Source organism: Macrobrachium nipponense, chromosome 1, assembly GCF_015104395.2.
Source record: "Macrobrachium nipponense isolate FS-2020 chromosome 1, ASM1510439v2, whole genome shotgun sequence".
NCBI classification, from domain to species: Eukaryota; Metazoa; Arthropoda; class Malacostraca; order Decapoda; family Palaemonidae; genus Macrobrachium; species Macrobrachium nipponense.
The window spans coordinates 170,334,870-170,355,458 of record NC_087200.1 but is presented as its reverse complement, the minus strand read 5'-3'; the positions used below and the strand labels follow the sequence as shown (position 1 = coordinate 170,355,458).

General features: G+C 39.1%; 1 protein-coding gene and 1 long non-coding RNA gene across 4 annotated transcripts in view; one reads left to right on the top strand and one right to left on the bottom strand.

Annotated features, from left to right (window-relative positions):
* Positions 1–10,461: 10,461 nt before the first annotated feature.
* LOC135219818 (heat shock cognate 71 kDa protein-like) overlaps positions 10,462–20,589 on the bottom strand; it is a 41,241-nt gene continuing 31,113 nt past the window's right edge. For all 3 annotated transcript variants that reach the window (XM_064256905.1, XM_064256903.1, XM_064256904.1), the window contains one exon: positions 10,462–13,253. In XM_064256905.1, coding sequence (XP_064112975.1) covers positions 10,820–13,249 — 2,430 coding nt within the window. In that variant the 5' untranslated portion in view covers positions 13,250–13,253 and the 3' untranslated portion in view covers positions 10,462–10,819. The remainder of the gene's footprint in view (positions 13,254–20,589) is intronic.
* Positions 18,173–20,589, top strand: part of LOC135219821 (uncharacterized) — a 150,598-nt gene continuing 148,181 nt past the window's right edge. The window contains exon 1 of the long non-coding RNA XR_010315515.1: positions 18,173–18,398. This is a non-coding gene — a long non-coding RNA (uncharacterized LOC135219821). The remainder of the gene's footprint in view (positions 18,399–20,589) is intronic.

Genomic DNA, 20,589 nt, shown 5'->3' with positions numbered 1-20,589 from the left:
TACAGCCCTGGAGAAATGGTACGTAGTGAGAGCCCGCAACCCCGCCCCCAAGGAATAAATAGCAAGCTGTATTATAAAGCCTTCATGAGCTCACATTACCGTGAAGAAGAGGACTCAGTCAAGAAAATTATTTCTGAAAATGTATCCCCGACCGACGACACCAAAAATATCGACCTAATTATCTACTACCAGAATCGGAGGACGCGCGACCTTATTATGAAAAATAACCCCTCTCCACAGGTACGAGACCCCCTGAAGCAGACGCATGTGGTGTACCAGTATACATGCCCAGTCCGCGATTGCAGCGGCGCCTACGTTGGTATGACTACCATGCGCCTGATCGAAGAGACTCTCGTGCCACACCCAAGAGGGGGCTATCAAAAATCACGCACGCACCAAACATCAAGAGGCCATCTCCCGGATGTGATCATCCAAAACACGAAGATCATCGGGAAGGCCCCTGATGCCTGTCGGTTACGCCTGCTGGAGGCGCTTCTCATCCAGCAAGTAAGACCTACACTAAATACGACGCAGGAAGAATTTCTCCTCCCTACGAGTATGAGAAGACCTGCCACCAACAATGACACCACCGAGCACGACAACTCCACGGACGACGACGCCCCCGAACGAGATACTCCCGCAGCCAATCATAATCAAGTTAGCCGTGACGTCCCGCAGCATAGCGAAACGCCCATCGACGTAACCGTGCCGCTAAGGAGGTCTAGGCGGCTGCAGGACTTACAGTATCGCAACCATCAACGCATGGAAAGTGGCTTGAGACCCGGTTCAAGCCACCAATGAAAACGAAGACCCACCGCCACCAGCCAATAGTAGATCAGCATGGGGCAGACCCCCTGCAGTCAACTCCAAATATAAACGAGGACGGACACCGCTTCAAGATCAGTCCACCCTCAGCTTCCCAGCCCGAGGATGTCTGGCAGCTCCAGACGAAAGCTCGCTTGCTTCAAGAAAGAGAGAGAGAGAGAGAGAGAGAGAGAGAGAGAGAGAGAGACATATATATATATATCGTTAATGACTTTGATAACTATGGTATCATAGTTTATCTGTAAAATTCAAATATATACACCAATTTTGACTCTGTATTTGATCATGACCTCCATAGGCGCTCTACTAGCCTGTCTAAGTAGCACGGAAAAAGCCGCTATTCGGAAAATAGAGAAGAATCTCTACAAGTGTAATGCTGCTGAAGTAGCCATTACTTTTAATAAAGTATGCTTGAGAGAGGGTCTGCTTCCTAAGTACAATAATAATAATTATAATAAAATGTGTACTCACCATGAAAATACTTTCGTGGTATAACAATCATGGATTTTATACTGATAATAATATACTAATAATAATAATAATAATAATAATAATCATAATAATAATAATAATAATAATAATTAATAATAATAATAGGAGTATTGATAATAATATTTATTAATGATAATAGCAAATAATAATGATAATACGGTAATATTAGTATTGATGATGTTGACCATGATAACATTCATCATCATACCTGCTTAGGCCATTAAAATAATCATCACCAATACATAATAATAATCAAACACAAAAAAAAAATTATAGAAAAAAAAAAAAAAAAAATATTATACTACACTCACTACTACTTCTCTAAGAAAAGCAAATATTTTAATCTGTACTCACGATGAAAATACTGTACATCCGCTAAAGAACTTGAAAATAAGGGGAGGTGGGGAATGTAAAACTGTGCGGTGATCGGCCAACACTTACGGCCGCCTTATGGGGAAAAATGCTGATTTGCTTAGAACTGACTACCCGCTTAGTGACGCGCGCTCTCATTGGCTCACTCTTGAGCTGCGCACGTACTTCCTTGTGGTTCTAACTGAGCCCTTATGAGGCTGTAACCTCCGCGCGACACAACGTTCATTCATGTAGACAAAATCGATAATTCCTACTGCTCAAGTAGGGATTTCGACCTTTTTGAAACTCCTGAATAGCATAGAAATGCAACAAATAGACAGAGGAAACGTTGCCAAATCTACTGGTACGCCTAACTCAATATTGGTGGGGGTGGCGTTTACAACTCTGTGGTTCTGAGGCCCTCATATATATATATATATCATATATATATATATATATATATATATATATATTATATAGATATATATATATATGCGTGTGTGTGTGTGTGTGTGGAATCTACCAGTCATTTTTACCAGATAGATATAAAACTGTAATATCCACAATGACCTCAACTTAAAAGAAATTTGAAGAGCTCATGATATCTGGTAGCGGGCAACGAACCCGCAATACCATAATCACGAAGAGGTCTCCTTGCCAACCTGACCACATTACTGGACATCATGTTTTCTTCAAATTTCTTTGAAGTTGGAACTCAAGGCTTTGTAATGACAAGCGTATTAAAAAAAACAAAGAATTTGAGAAGTTAAGAGGGCATTGTGGCTATGAAAATTAAATTTCATATATACATATATATGTATATAATATATATATATATATATATTGTTACGTTTTTATCGCCTCGCCTCCTTGGAATTTAAAATTTGCTTTATTTGCTAGAATAGCAGCCATTTAACCCCACTTTTACGAACTGGGGGATCGGCATGTCCATTCTTCCTTAATGGGGGGTAATAATCCATTAACGACTAGAGACCTAGTGTAGGATAAGAAGGGCAGGTCGTAGGGGTTATATGGGCTGCTGGGTAGGCTTTAGGTAGTCCTAGCTTTAAGACCTCTTTTCCCACAACTCCGATGGCTGTGTTTTTGCATCTTTCCAGACAATGTCGCAGGCCGCGCTTTGAACTGAGGTTCCCCACGAATGCCCTGACTTCGTCCTCAGTCGACTCCAGTTCCTATAGCGGACAGACGTGTCTGCCTCTGACTTGTTGTCAGCCCTTTGTTCATCATAGCTGGTTGGAGCCCTCATCAGACATCACTCTACATGTGCAAGCTAACTAAGGTACGTCTCGAAAGTGCAAATTCCGACCAGTCCCTATTTCTCCAAGACGAATCTTACTATTTTCATTTTCAAATTTCCATTTTCTCACTCCTCTAATGAACACCTTTGTCCACCCTCGTAAGCACCTGCCACCCCGTGACCTGTCCAAGATTAAGATCTTTGTTGAGCATTTTATTTAAGCACTAGAGTCCCCCCCTTGTGTGTGATTGAAGATAAACACCCTCCATAGCGCATTAGTCCTAATATTGTGTAAGAAGTTTTTGTCTTTATGTTGTGTGTAATTTGGAATTCATTTCCAGATTGCCATCTGCGGATTCTGTGCACCCCCTGTTTTCCTTGCAGGAGCTTTTATTACCGGAGATCATCAATTTGGAAACCAGCTGTGCACTAAATGCTGAATTCGGCCATTTTATCATATTGTGAAAATTAAGAGTAATGCAGACCGCAACAGACGCTCTTTCCACATGGCCCATATGCCTTTCAGTAATCTCAGGCCATTCAATGATTTCTTTGTAAATAAATGTAATTTAGAGCTAGTAGCTGAAGTTTTTCAATGGCGACCTAGTAAACCCCTTAACAGTTATCTAAGGTAAGTCATAAGCACTCCATTTTTTCCTCTTTCCCCTTACGTGTTTTAGTGTTGTGCCCTAAAAACGTATATATGTATAGATATTATATATAGATTATTATTATTATATATTTTTATATCTATATATATAGATATATATATATATATAATTATATAATAGATATATATTATAATATATTTTATACTAATATATATGAGGAATGAGGTTGCTAGCCCCATGCCTTTTCCTTTGACGTCAATTGAAGCTGGTAGGTACCCGTTTCATAACAGAGTCAATTTTTGGGAGGCAAGCCGGGATTGAACCACAGCTCTTGAGAGAAGGAGCCCGGAACTCTTTTCCCTTCACGAAGCGAAATATGCAAGTTGAGTGCGAATGCAAGGAAGGTTGAAGCTGCAGACAAATGCCTCTTTATCAGCGAACGAGGAGAGGCCAAGAAGGTCTTCCAGGCTGACAAACGAGCTCTCGTCCATCTGTTCTTTCTTCTTATTAGGGAACGTTCAGGTGCCTATACTCTGTTTATTTTCCATCTGTCCATCCGCCTGTGGTGTTTGCGCATGGTAGCAATGCGTCCCAGGCTATAAATGATATCCTATTTCAAATATTAACGGTGTAATCTCATACAGTAAATTATTAAAGCCCTTTTCAGTTGCAAATAGTATACCCAGATATCCTTTTATTTACCTAAAACTTACATATAGCGTAACTATTTAAAGCCCGGGACGCAGTGTTACCATGTGCTACCACCAAAGGCGGATGGACAGATGGAAAAAAACAGAGTATAGTTCCTCATCAGCCGCAGCCCTAAAAGGCTTCTTAGAGCGACTATGAATGAATCGTCATTGACACATTGAAACAAACTATTGTGATAAAACAGACTAATTGCTTTGCTTTTGAATTGTCTAAAAACCTACTATGAGATTCAGGGCCTCTGTAACACAGTTTTTTGGACTTTGCTCCTTATATCAAAGCATCGGATGTAGCTGAAAGTTGACATATGTATATTTTACAACCACACACAAATTTTAGCAGCATTATCAATGACCTAAACCTGATAGTTTTAATTTTTATAGAGTAAAAATTATCCAGCCGATGCCATGGCCAATGATTACGAGCCAAGAGTCAAAAAACATTCATTACGTAAGCAAGGTAAACAACATTTGACGAAATGTTGCCCCGCCCATCCACCACAGAACTCATTTACCTTATTCCATCGGCTCTGAAACCCATAGCAGTCAATAATGGCTAGCAGGATTTGGAATTTTCCCTGTGGTTGCAAAACTGCATTTGTCTTACGACTTGCAACTTTTTACAGTCAAGAGAAAGCCCGTGGCCATGACAAAGACTTTATGAATGGCGGAAACGATTCATAGATGTGGGTGGGGATCTGTACATAGCGTAGTAATACTACTGTAGTAATAGCAGTAATATACATGAATTAAATGTTTAGGCCAACTGCTGGGATCCTTGAGGATCATTTAGCACTTCTTGCAACTACTCGAGAAATGAGTTTTTATAGCCAGAAGTTAAATTTTCTAATCCAACAATGCCCATGATAGCCTTCAGTGTTATCCTGAATTATAATGAGGCCAAAGTGGGTGGAGCCTCATGAAGTCCTCATTCTGACGATAATTATTGATGAAGGTTCAAAGCCAAAATGCGGTAACAGCTATTTTTTTTTTAATAAATAGGTAGATAGCCAACAAATAAAAATTGCTTGACATTGGATATAGCAGTTATCAAATCAAGCTTGTTTACTACGTTTTTGAAAATTACCAACTATTCCCTACATCTTGTCAATCTGATTGTGACCTATAAAGTAGACTGTAATTTCTTAGGAAACTTATTTTGGAGTTAGACTAATAATCGAAGTGTTTTTGTATTTATTAACATATTTTGTTGGTTTGTTCATTATGACAATTATCAGTGGAGAGTTTTCAGAGTTCATAAAGGTGTACTGCTTTGCTTGTATTTACATTTTTATGTCATTGTTGCCAGAGGTCTAGCCTTGGTTACGTATAGCCAATCATCCATCGAGAAAGAGGGAAGAAATGCTGTCATAAGTTACGTAACGAGTGCGTTCGAAACCTTTTCTCTGAGTAAGTTGGCCCGTCTTCAAAAAAAAAGTCACTTTTACATTATAAGTACCAAATTTATTCAACCTACGTAATGCAGAATACAGTCAAAATTTGTGTATAGATATAATGTGTATTCTGAATAAGCGTTATATTTATGAAATGCATAGATAAAAAGTTATTGCGAAAAAACCGTGTTACAGAGGCCCTGAATCTCATAGTAGGCGTTATTGCAATTTGTAGTTATTGGAGACGACTCTGCCAGAATGGCTTCATAGCAAACAATATCAAATTGCTTTATCAGTGACTAAAATATCCTCGCCTTCTACCAATGTCTTCCCATGCACACACACACACACACTCACGCATATTATTATATCAATAAGACATAAACCAAAACCTAAACGGCCTTCCATTGTATTGATTCTCGGCAGCACCATGGCATCGAGGAACTTGTAACATATTCTTCGTTTTCCAATGCGTAACATTCTCGAGTCATTGACCCCCGAGGAAGGACCCGTTCTTCCCCGAAAAATCCTCTGCATATTATCAACTCTGCCGTCCGCGAATATCGTGCTCACTGCACGAACTCCAGTTGGTACCCTTGTCCTTGGCGAATGCTGTGATTTTCGTGACCATCTTTTTTCATAGCTATCATACAATTACATGCGTGTACATGGTCGAATGGCTGTGCATATCTACGTGTGTGTGTATATATATATATATATATATATATATATATATATATATATATATATATATATATAATACACACATGTATTTCTTAGACACGAAGGAATGTTTATTCAATTGTATTCCACTTAGGAAAATGAAAAGTTTTCCATATAAAAACTCTTTTCATTCCTTCCTTATAAACGCTCCAAGAAGAGGTCCATTGGAGGATGAAACTGTTGGTCTTTTCTAAGAAAAACTCTTTTCCTTTTCCTATGTGGAATACAATTGAATATATATATATATATATATATATATATATATATATATATATATATATATATATATATATATATATATACGTTTATATATGAAGAGTAAAGACTCTTTGGATGCTGAATACGAATGAAAGATTGGGGGACGATTGATCGGTGAAAAGTGTTTAAATCGGAATGAGAAGCGCTTAACAGATGACGTGCAAGCGCTCACGGTAAAGAAGCATCTGAAAAACAAAGGCGTGCGAGATTAGGTGCAAGGCGGAGGTGAATGGCGCAGCATTCGTGGTTCGAAGGACAGCTAATAAGCCTTCTGTGGAGTGTGTGAAGGGGCTAATCCTTGTGGGTGCTGGACTAGAATCGAACCCCAACCGAGAAAATGCCGCCGCAGCTCTCAAACCCTGAGGCATGCCGCTCTTTCAAATCTAGTTTTTATGTTTTTGTTTATAATTAAGTGCCGCTAGCAATTTGTCATGAGATCTAAACTACAGAACATGCGACGAAAATGCACTTTCCCAGCAGCATATTTTGACACACGATTATCGTAACTGAGTTGTTGTCCTTGTTCCTCGAACAGCCATATTGAAAGGTCTCGGTCCAGCTCATGGTACTATACTTTTTTAAAATTATATTTTCATTACTATTATTATTAATATTATCTTTTATTACTAATATTATTTTTTATCTGTTTACTATTATTATCATCTTATGATTACTAATAGTAATATTATTTTTACAATTGGCATTATTGTTGCTGATATTATTATTTTTATCACTACTACTACTGGACCCAATTTCACAGAGAAATTTTTCCTTACAAAAACAGGTTGGCCTAAGCACTCCAACCATTGTGGTCAAGGCCTAAGCATCTGCTCATGGATATAAAGGCCTGTCCACACTAAGAAACATTGTTCGCAAACAGTTTGCAAACAGTTTTCTGTGTGTATATGTATATATACACATGTACATTGTATGTTTATGCTTATATGTATGATTTATATATGTATGTATGTGTGTATATGTATGTAGTACGTATGTATTTGTGTATATACAGGGTGTAACACGAGTTTGCGCAAATATTGTGGGAAATGAAAGAAAAAGTTATTCTGAGCAGAAAATCTTTTGAGAACATATTTAGGCTTTGTTAGTGAGGGAAATTTCTGAATTAACCGTTATATCCCTATCGCTGCTTTCATGCGATAGAAGGCGGGCAAGGGAGGCCGGTGCATCCTGGGATGTTTGGGGGTCGGGGGTAATTAGGGGGAAGATGGAACGAATAGGCCGATGTGAATAAATTACCTCCTAATCAAATGTATTATTTAGATTTTGAAGAAAAAATGCATGCATCATTGAATCCCTATTCCTCCCTGTAAATGGTATTTATCAGACACCGATAAAAAAGGGAAACAAATGAAGCCTAATTGAATCTCCCGCCATCAAATCTAGGCTTTTTCTTCTCTTATACCTCTTCGAGCGCATTAAAATAGCCAAGTAGATTACAGAGGCTACTGCACAGACAAGCATCCTGGCGACAACTGAGGTCTGGACAGGAAACATTGCTTGCAAACTGTTTGCAAATATTGCTATGTTTTCTAGTGTGGATAGGCCTTTATGACGTCATATTTTCTTTAAGTTTGTGAGGACTAGACAGAGAGGCAGGTATCTGGGTACTGATGCTTTATTACGTTTTGTTGTTTTAGGTTTAGCTGGCCTTATGCCAGGACGGGCTCTTGCTCCTAGAGCAGCCTGTAAAAATTTATTACAGATGAGCGGGATTGACATAGACAGGTGCGGACGGATATGTAGTACCTGAGTCGGGTCTACAGAGATCCGAGCGCGCAGAAAGAGAATTTATGTTTCTTTACCAACACTTATTTATAAGTAACTACAGACGCAGTCTGCGCACATACATGATAATTATATCGGCGAAGTGGCGTCATTTGGGGGGATTAGGGAGGGCAACAGCCCCCAAAGACTCAAGTTGGCCCCCACCCCCAAACCTCAACTGCCCACCTAACCTAGCTTTCTTTTTAATTAAATGTGCAATCATAAATATATGAAATTTCTCGGAAATATTACGTTTCTTGATCCTTGTCTGTCTATAGCTACCAGTGATGATAAGATGAACAAACAGTAGTGGGAGTATATAATTTTTGCTGAAATACCTTGCACATGTGGCTTCAAATATCACATAAAATAGCTCAAAATAAAAAAAATAAAAAAATGAAACAGCTTATTAGGCTCGCTTCACTCGCCAAACCGTCTTTGGCCCCCACCCCTCCCCGGCCGCCCTCACACACAAATCTGAAATGACGCCCTTGTATCGACGGAAAGACCAGATAATTCTACATAATAATATAGATTGGAACTTGGCAAGTCGTTGTAGTGAAACAAAAATAGAGAAGGACGTTGTCCTTACAATTGCACTATAGGACTTGTCAATAGTAGGCAGAATCCTGGCAATATCAGTGCTACAAAAATAAAAAGCTTTTCATAGAAAGTAATACCCATACCACTAAAAGCAGGGAGATTGCCATTCCAGTGATTGACTCTCTGGATGGGAAACAAATATACGGTAAAAATTGTTGGCAAACAATGTGTGCAAACAGTCTGCAAGCTTTGTTTGCTTAATGTTTTCTACTGTGGATAGGCCTTAAGCTTCAGATCTTTCATTCTACTATTGCTGGAACATTGTTGTCCTTCTGAAGGTCACGCTGAACTCACTTTTTTCTTTTTTTCCTGACATAATACAAAACGGGTTGAAACGATGGTTTCACTTTCCCAGCCACTGAAGTTGTTTTCATTCGAAGAGGAATTTGAGGCTCTCGATCATCGCTTCGTAGAGCATCATCATACATATTTTGATGCGGGGTCGTTACATTCCACCCTCCAGCAGTGACCTTGCATTCCCCAACTGCAGAACAGCGGACCAGCTTTCAATTTGGCAACGTTGTGGCTGTTCATACTTACAAATTGAAGAGAGTCATATTCTTTTACTCTTTCTTTTTTCTTACTTATCTCTCCCCTAACCGTTACTTTAGTGATGTGTTATGTGTTACTTCCCTTCTTTTTTCTTTGTTTTACCATATTTCGCGCATTGACATCCGCTTGAATGGAAATTCACTTTGGCAATTCAATGGTTATTTGGGCTTCAGCCCAGTGGATGTATGTATGTACGTTATCATTTTGATAGTCATGATAACAATAATTTTGTTAATCGCGTGCGTATGTGAGCTTGTTAGCCTATATCTGTGTGGTGCGTTTGAAAAAACATCAACTGGGCGAGCATGATGCTATAACACAGGAATGTAGAAGCGAGTCAACCTCATATTGTAAACATGGTCATTGCTACTTGTAGCTCTTGTGCGTCTCTGTCTTGGAACTAAGCTTGTATTTCATTGAAATGAACTGACGGTATCAATATTTGGTGTCTTTTTGTGAATTTATATGACTAGACTGAACATAAGAACAAGTACATACAATTTTGCCATAAGTCACAGTGCTCATTAAAGATAATAAATGTTATGTTCTCTCTCACTCTCTGTACATTTGGCAATCTATCTGCAGTAAAATGTAATACTACATGATTACATAAAAGGAGTCATGGGGTGGAGATGACACACAAAGTACTACGCTGCGTAAAGACAGCTACTAAGTACTCAGAAGAACTGGCATGAAAGTTGAGCAGAATTCTAATTACATTCGGGGGGAGAGAGAGAGAGAGAGAGAGAGAGAGAGAGAGAGAGAGAGAGAGAGAGAGAGAGAGAGAGAGGAGCTGACTTGAAGTTGTTCTTATATTTGAAGGTACCAACTTCTTCACCGTTTGGGATTAATGGTTTGAAGCCAACATCATTTAAAAGTTTATTCAGATATGAATCATGACATATGCTCTACCTGGCTCTAAAAACTACATATTTAAATAAGATTCATAACAGGTGGCTAGTGTAGTATATATAATAACAAAATTAACTCACCCAAAAAGGCTTAACTTGTTTAACATAATCTAAGATTAATGAAAATACATATTTATTTTTATGTAGTTCAAATTTTAGACACTAATTCAGAATTATTTCCGGTTTACTTTCTTTTATTAAACTGAAAAGCCCTAAACACATTCGTCGAGCTCTTACTTTCGTTTTATTAATACAGCAAGTTTTATCAAATCTGAAAAACTGCTACCACGCCACGCGTGGAATAATTCGGAGTAGCTGATTGAGAGGAGTTAAGTTTAAGACTGTTTCCTCAAATTTGGGGAACAAGAAATCTGCACATGTGCTCAATCTCCTTCTGTCTCTTGGTAATATCAGTTTTCGACGCCATTGCATTCTCGTCCATCCACGTGATTGCCTCCATGCAAGATTCACGGATCATATTGCATCGTTCGCTCACACTGAAACAGAAACTCCTCAGCGAAGTTTTGGTCGCGGTATCGTCTCTTAAATTGCCCTCAAACAGGACATCGCCAAATACAGAGGAACCCCTCGGCAGGATGCTGAAGGATCTGTTGGATAAGCTGGCGACTGACGACCATCTCGATATCCCTTGAATATTTGTTGACGCTCTTCTCGAGCCGCCGAAGGAGGTCATGGTGGGAACCCTCAGGAAGCAAGGGGAGGGCTCGTTGAAGGTGCTCTCTGGGGCTCCAACGACAGCCTGGTAAATTTTTGTCATAACTGGTTGGCAGATGTCCTCGATTTCTCTCCTTCTCTGTTCGTACTCATCTCGTTGAGCTGTAGGATTAGATGTCAGCCATTCAAGGTTTTTGTTGCAGACTTCCAGTATCCTGCAACGACCAGCCTCAAAAGTTTCACCTTCGATGGCGCTCTTAATCTGAGTACAATAAATTTCAAGGGAAACTTTGGATGAAATACGTTCCCGAAGTTTTTTATCATCAATTTTAAACTTATCCATGTCAAATTTCATCCGATCTATTTCCTCCTTACTGAAACGGCCTGTAGCATTGCTTAGTATGATTTTGCTCTGCCTATTAGTTTCTTTTTCCACCGCTGTGACACTGAGTGTACCGTCAGCATCGATGTCCATGGAAATCTCAATCTGGGGGACACCTCGTGGTGCAGCTGGAATCCCAGTCATCTCCAGTTTACCAATGATATTATTATCTTTCGTCAAGAGGCCTTCTCCCTCATAAATCTGGATCAACGCACCAACCTGATTGTCAGCAAAAGTAGTGCACAATTTGACCTGCTTGGTGGGGACCAGAGTGTTGCGCTTTACCAGGGGAGTCATCATTCTTCCTGCAATTCTCTCCTTGTCTGGCATAATTGATCCAGCAACACTCATTGCCTCGTTAGCCATTCTGGCTGCTGCTTTAGTAAGAGACTGCCCAGCAAACTTTGTTCCAACAGCTGTCAGGGTTTCACCAATAGATTCAGAGGCAGCATTCATCAAAGAAGTCATTGGATTTTGGTGAAAGGGGAATGACAGAGACCTGTGGTCTCTATCTGTCTCTATCCCCAAGGATATTGGAACAGCACTTTGTATGATTAGGTCTTGAAGTATATCTGACTCATTCCCACACAATACTGCTGCTTGTATTGCAGCGCCATGAACCACAGCGTCTTCAAATGCGTTAGGGTTTTCTATTTCCTTCCCATCAAAGTAATTTCTTATCATTTCTTGGACCTTGGGAATATGGGAAGAGCCTCCAGTCATAATAATCTTATCAATATTACCTTTATCAATTTTAGCATCATGGACACACTTGCTTATTAGATCGATAGCCCTATTAAACAAATCCTCGCATAGCTCTTCAAAACATGGCCGAGCTATACAGGTATTGAAATCTGTACCTTCATGTAAAGAATCAATGTTAATATTTGCTTCATTACAGGAGGATAAAATCAACTTTGCATTCTCACACGCAGTCAGCAACCTAACTGTGGCCCCCACATCTTTGGATATGTCTAGATTATTCAACTGCTGAAACTCATAGCTAAGAAAACCAAGCATCCTGTTATCAAGATCTTTGCCACCAAAAGATGTGTCACCAGCTGTAGATAGTTCTTCATAGCTACCATCCTCAATTTTAACAACAGAAACACTAGTACTGCAACTGCCAAAATCGAAAGTTAAGACGAGTTCCTTCTCTATTTTTCTGTCATATCCATAGAAGATGGTTGCTAAGAGGGAACTGCTTACAAGACGGAGTACATTAAAACCTGCTATACTGCAGGCTGCGTGAACGGCTTGACGCTGGGAGTGAGTGAAATGAGAGGGAATGGAAACAACAGCATCCTTGACTTGGCAGCGCAATTGCTCATCTGTAGACTCCTTGAGTTTCTCGAGAAACATAGCTAAGATCTGCTCTGGGTTTAATGCTTTCCTTTGATTTTTGTAAGTGATCTGGATCTTTGTGTGCGTATCGTTACTGATTATGGTAAATGGCCAATTCTTGAGATTCTCAAGAATGCTGGGATCTTCGGGGGACCGGCCGATGAGACACTTAACGTCAAAAACCGTGTTTTTCAGATCCTCTGTAAGGTGGCTCTTGGAATCCTCGCCGACATGACGACCTCTGTTCGTGAAACTAACAAAAGCAGGAAGGGAGCTGTCACCTTGCTCATTCGCAACCACTTCCACGACATCATTCTGGAAGACCGCTGCGCGCAGAAGGCTGTTCCCCAGGTCAATTCCAATCGCAGGTGACGCCATTATCCTACGGGTGGAAAATTAGTATTAGCATTTTGTAAAACCATCATACCGAAAACTCCTGACATTTTTAATATAGTTGGATAGCAGAGGCAATCAGTTACATCACAACTGACATCAAGCACAACCCATCAAAGTTATCTTTGCTCACTTGCATTATCATTCTTTATATTTTTCGTCATTATCAAGGCATTTACTTCTCAGTTTACTCTGTGCTAACGATATTCATAACACTCATAATCATTCCTGGACGGACGTCAGTCCCGGATGCTAATGACATTTAACAATGCTTTTTCTTCTATAATGACCCACAATAATATCCTGCCATGCTTGCACACACTTAATCAGTATTCTGCTCGTTAAAAGACTTCTGAGCAGTCTCAAACAAAATAAACTTACCTTACAAACTAGGTAAATATCTCTGGACTCCACATACACACACACACATTATATATATATATATATATATATATATATATATATATATATATATATACGTATATGGAGTCCAGAGATATTTATCTAGTTTGTAGATAAGTTCATGTAAGATAAACATATCTTACAAACTAGATAAATATCTCAGGACTCCATACACCACCACACAACACCACACACACACACACACACACACACATATATATATATATATAGTATAATATATATTTTTATATATATATACTATAATATTATTAGATATACATACATATATATATATATACATATATATATATATATATCTATATATATATATATATATATATATAATATATATATATACGGGTTTTGCACAACTGACGCATGATAGTATTCAACATGTTTTATTCCAGATACCTGAAACTGGCACATGTCTTCTCTGTCACTATTATTTATCCATAAAGAATATGATGGGGATAGAATGGCAAGCGAAAGATCAGCATTAATGTTTTCGCGCATCCCACAAGTCTATGATAATCTTGAGTCAAGAGCTGCGAGTAGATACTTTTGTTTGCTTTTACTCATTTTCACATCATTTAGCGGAAGTAGCCCTTAGTACTATATGCCATAAGGCTAATTAATAACAATAATAATAACAATAAAAAGTTTCAATAGGCAGTAACCTCTAAAGGAACTGTTTTCCCTCATTAACTACTGGTTCTCAGCTATTTGTATCGTGGCCGCGTATATGATTTTATTATGATGGTCAATGAAAAGGTGAAAAATTAAATAAAAACATAAAATAAAGACCCTTCCTTGGAAAGACTAAAGGCGCTGTCACACTAGCGAAATTTCCGTTGACTTTTGAATTTGATGTCGACTTTTCATGTTTTGACGACGACTTTCTAGTGTCGTCGTCACGAATTTTGAAAACGGTACCGATCGAATTCAACCCATTGGCCATTGCTACCGTCGACTTTATTGTTTGTTTATATCTCGGAGAGCGCGCATTTCAAGTCATCAGATGCAAGATGAAGTTCTTGGTACAGTGGACAAGATTGCCAGAACAGTTTTTGGTCGAAGATATTGGGGAGAGACGATGCTTATGGGACCATAAGCATGATAGTTTATGAAAAATGGTCATAAACGAAAAAAATACCAAGAGATCACTATGCGACTCAGGGAAAACTTTTCTGATCTTTATACAGATAAGCATGCTAAATCGTGAATATCAGATTGTTATATAGCCTAGGTCTGCTCTCATAGTTTTTTTTTCTTTTGCATTAGCAAATAATATAAACAAAAATCATTGAAATTTTTGCAGTGTTTCTCTAGCTTAATTTATAATACAGCTTGACTGTGGTTGCGTAAACTAGGTTACCAATAGTCTATCTAGGCTAGCCCTTGCTTATTTTTGTTAAATAAAACTTTTCGTCTTTTTAACCAGGACTACACCCAAAGACTTTTTTTTTTATTCTATGCAGCATCATTAAACACATACAAGCACGACCCACTAGTTGCTTTGTGCTATAAAGCGTAGTTGTTTTATCATTCCGGGAAGTGACAGCTCAGATGGTTTGTTTACGTTTTGACGACGACAACCCTCGGTATGAAGAAGAACGTGTGTGACAACCAGAGTACAGAATGATGTCGACTTTTTTTGGAAATCGACGACAAACTCAGAAAAAGTCGACGGAAATTTCGCTGTACTAGAAGGATGCCATGCATCTGCATAAAAATACAATTATACATATGTTTAATTTTTTATGCTTTTGGCAATATAAAAAGATATAATTAAACTAAAACAAAACCTATGAAGATCACTCAACAGTGAATAAAAAAACTCGTTACCATTTTCCAGCTCATGAGCGCATTTTACATATTGTAGCATTTTAATAACCTACACCACATACCATTAAACACCAATCTTAAAGATTTAAATAATGAGGGCATTCGTGTTTTAATTTATCAGTATCGAACGGATGCCACAAGTTTACAACTGGCTATGAAGAATTTAAGCACCCATGAAATAAGACCACGACTTTTGAAATTTTGCAGGTCAAACTTGGTGTGCTATGTCACTGAGGAATATAAGAAGGGCAGACCTAAAAAATGTCGACTAGTAAACATATTAAATGCCATAAATGTATGTCCAATGCATCCAGTGTCAATTGCCTTGTGAAGATCACCAGATGATTTCCGCAAGTTCACATAAAATCTTTATTTCAAACTAAAATTTTAACTTCGTCAAAAGTCGTCAATAAGCAAAATTCTCTATCTTTGTCACTGTTTTACTGCAATTCATTTATAGACATCTGATTTTGGAAAAAAAAAAAACTTGAAAAAAATTCATGTTATATTAAGTGGCCCTCATTTTGCTCCCGACTCTTCATATAAACTTATGAACTTATGTGTTATGTGAAATAATAATAATAATAATAATAATAATAATAATAATAATAATAATAATAATAATAATAATAATAATAATAATGGAGTTTGGAATAGAAAAATGCGCCTTAGTCAACATACAAAAAGGCAAAGTAACGAGAACTGAAGGGATAAAGCTACCAGATGGGAGCAACATCAAACACATAGATGAGACAGGATACAAATACCTGGGAGTAATGGAAGGAGGAGATATAAAACACCAAGAGATGAAGGACACGATCAGGAAAGAATATATGCAGAGACTCAAGGCGATACTCAAGTCAAAACTCAACGCCGGAAATATGATAAAAGCCATAAACACATGGGCAGTGCCAGTAATCAGATACAGCGCAGGAATAGTGGAATGGACGAAGGCAGAACTCCGCAGCATAGATCAGAAAACCAGGAAACAAATGACAATACACAAAGCACTACACCCAAGAGCAAATACGGACAGACTATACATAACACGAAAGGAGGGAGGGAGAGGACTACTAAGTATAGAGGACTGCGTCAACATCGAAAACAGAGCACTGGGGCAATATCTGAAAACCAGTGAAGACGAGTGGCTAAAGAGTGCATGGAAGAAGGACTAATAAAAGTAGACGAAGACCCAGGAAATTATTACAGAGGCAGGACAAAGGACAGAAAGAACAGACGAACAGAGGACTGGCATAACAAACCAATGCACGGACAATACATGAGACAGACTAAAGAACTAGCCAGCGATGACAATTGGCAATGGCTACAGAGGGGAGAGCTAAAGAAGGAAACTGAAGGAATGATAACAGCGGCACAAGATCAGGCCCTAAGAACCAGATATGTTCAAAGTATGATAGACGGAAATAACATCTCTCCCATATGTAGGAAGTGCAATACGAAAAATGAAACCATAAACCACATAGCAAGTGAATGCCCGGCACTTGCACAGAACCAGTACAAAAAGAGGCATGATTCAGTGGCAAAAGCCCTCCACTGGAGCCTGTGCAAGAAACATCAGCTACCTTGCAGTAATAAGTGGTACGAGCACCAACCTGAAGGAGTGATAGAAAAACGATCAGGCAAAGATCCTCTGGGACTATGGTATCAGAACTGATAGGGTGATACGTGCAAACAGACCAGACGTGACGTTGATTGACAAAGTCAAGAAGAAAGTATCACTCATTGATGTCGCAATACCATGGGACACCAGAGTTGAAGAGAAAGAGAGGGAAAAAATGGATAAGTATCAAGATCTGAAAATAGAAATAAGAAGGATATGGGATATGCCAGTGGAAATCGTACCCATAATCATAGGAGCACTAGGCACGATCCCAAGATCCCTGAAAAGAAATCTAGAAAAACTAGAGGCTGAAGTAGCTCCGGGCCTCATGCAGAAGAGTGTGATCCTAGAAACGGCACACATAGTAAGAAAAGTGATGGACTCCTAAGGAGGCAGGATGCAACCCGGAACCCCACACTATAGATACCACCCAGTCGAATTTGAGGACTGTGATAGAGCAAAAAAAAAAAAAGAAAGAAAAAAAAAAAAAAATAATAATAATAAGAGAACGTACCCCCACAAGTTCTATTGACACTCGTCGTGGTCCCGTGGATTCACATCCGTCGGCAGTTGTGAATTTTAACCAAAGTCTTGTTGTTTATTGTGTGCATTGTAGGTAGTAGCGGAAATATTTTTTAAGGACTTGTTAAAACCAAGGTAGATCTAGGGTACCTATCCGCGGCGGCCCAGACTATGGCAGTTGCGGTTTATTCTATGCAGTTTTACCTACTGAACAAGAATTTTAAGTAATATTTATTCGGACGACTGTAATTAATCCCCAGGGGCCAGTACTAAACACGGCTAAATACATTGGTCGCCCCAATCCCTAGTGGATGTCGTATCCGCGCTGTTGCGTTTCTTGCAGGGTACTAATTCTAAAGAATAGTTCTGTACGAACTGCAAGGAACGTAACCGCGGATACGACATCCACTAGGGATTGGGGCGTCCAATGCATTTCGCCGTTTTTAGTACTGGCCCCTGCGGGTTAATTACAGTCGTCCGAATAAATATTACTTTAAATTCTTGTTCAGTAAGTAAAATAGCATAGGAAAACGTCAATTGCCATAGTCTAGGCCACCGCGGATTGCTTCTGTAGAAATACCTAAACGAATTAAAGGTACTGTTGTTTAATGTAAATAGTCCAATAGGACACCGGTAATTATTGCTGTGACCCTCACGGGCTGGTGACATGAGATCACTAGCCTAGCTTAGGCCAGACTTCAAGAGACATTAGAGGGGGACTACCTACAATAGATATTCTTGAAGGTGAGCTCCATTTTCAGTGAAAATATGAAGACAAATTGATTTTTGTTTTACTTAGATTTATTTCTTCATAGACAATTCTGAAGCCTGTCCCTCACAGGTGGACCTGTAAGTCTTTTTGCCAGGTAACAACCTCAATTGACCAGCTTCATATGGAGAGGTCCCTTTCTCCTCGTCTGAAGTAGGAGCCATGGAGTTAGTTACCATGGATATATTTCTGCCTTCATCATGGTTAGACTTATGGCTGAACATGATGGTGGACTACGTATGCTTTCTTTGTGTTATCTGTTGGGGGGGAAAGGCAATAATTAAGAAGCTTGTTGGTGTGGGGAGGAAGAAGGTTGTCTTTCCCCTTCCAAAAGTTTGGAAACCTGTGGGCTAACCTCTTCTTGAAGAGTCTTCTCATCGCTTTCAACATCCTGGCCCAGGCTTTGGCTAGGAAGGAGGCCCAGGGGGAGAAGGACGTAGGTGGCTACTGAAGCTGGTGATTCCCTTCTCCAGCTACTGCAAGTTGCCTGTTGTATTATTGGGAAGTGTGACAGCATCATGGCCCTAGAACCTTTGGTAGTCTGTGTCCTGTGGGATAACTACAGATTAACCCTCAAGGATGTTGCCCTCTTCTTTCTCACAGACTGTTACTGCTTCATGTTCATTCTCCAGAATCATCTCCATTCAATGATGGCTTCTATTAGAGGATGACCTCATGATTTCAGTAGATCAGAAGATGCATGTTGGACAGTGAATCAATTAGAAGTGTGTTCATTAGGACTAGCTACTGCCATATAGGTGAAGTGCTGGAGAATATTGACTTTTGATATTTCATTCTCTTGGTTGGAGAATTGATGGAGGATGTCTTGGTGGCTGGGTGACAAGAACCTCCTTCAGATAGTTCCATTGAACTCCCATCAGCCAGAGATGCTCCTATTCTCATGCCTGAAGGTGGGGATGGGGTGAACATCAGAGTCCACCTGTCTTGATTTGTGAACTTGTGATTTTAACCTGTACAGTACATCAACATTTTTTAGGTAAACCCAGCACTTTTAGCACTTGGAACATTCTAAGATTAGCTGATAGGACGCTCAGTGTTGCTGATTGGAGTGACAATAATTATGTACTCTCTTGTCAGGCCAGATGCAGGTAAGTTTCTATGTGTAGCTTTCGCTGGTACGTGTGACTCCCTCCATCCTTAATTTAACAAGGGTAAGATGAGCGTTATTAGAGCACAAAGTATATAATTATACTATATGGGCTTTTGAGATATTTTGCTACCTTGTGAGCTGGTCTTTCCTTCTAATATTGGAACTTGGTTTTTGTTTTTTTCTAGAGTATGATAACAAACAAACCACATTCTGTCGCAAGGCCATGTCATCCTCAGTATCGTTTGTGCAGGATGTGCGAGAGGTTACAGGTATCGTCCTTCTCCTGCTCACTTAAATGACTGGGAAGCTGACATATCTGGGTCCTACCTAAGGAATGAGGATCTATATAGAAGATGAATTGTAAATTTTAAAGATAATTTGCATTTTCTCAGAAATACATCTGTGAAGTCTTTAATCATAATCCCACCTTACAGTCCAACTAGGCATGTCAGTGGGTCCCTTACCCCTTCACTTATTACCACTAGTCAACTACAGTATTGTTACCAAGTTTCAACAACGAGAATAGTTGTCACCAAATGTTGTCCATGTAAACATTTAAAGATCATCATAAAAATTTGTGATACTGCTTGTGACAATTTTTGGTATACTGTATAATAAAATTACTGTAATTTATAACAGCAATTTATTAATAAATTGAAATGCTTGATAAATATATTTGAAATTTTATGTGGTCATAGGTTTAGAATAGACATTTCAGACTGCCCTAGGAGGTGCACCAGACACTCCCCTCCCCCACCTCTACCAGGCATTTAGGAGGTACTATATTAGGATATACGTATATCCTGGTAATTACCTTTACCACACTCTAAAGTGTAGGTTGGGAGTTGGCCTTCAAACACCCTACCCCCATCATGTGTAGGTTGGGCACCATGTCCTAGGTTAGGTTAGTGTGTATACCATACCAGTAATTACCATTGCCTTTTTCCTTCTCCTTGTTGCACTTGAGCTATATTTCTGTTGATGCAGTTAATATGGTTTTTTGGTTTTCTGCATCACTAAACCTATTTTTCCAATATGGCCCCCGAGAAATGTTA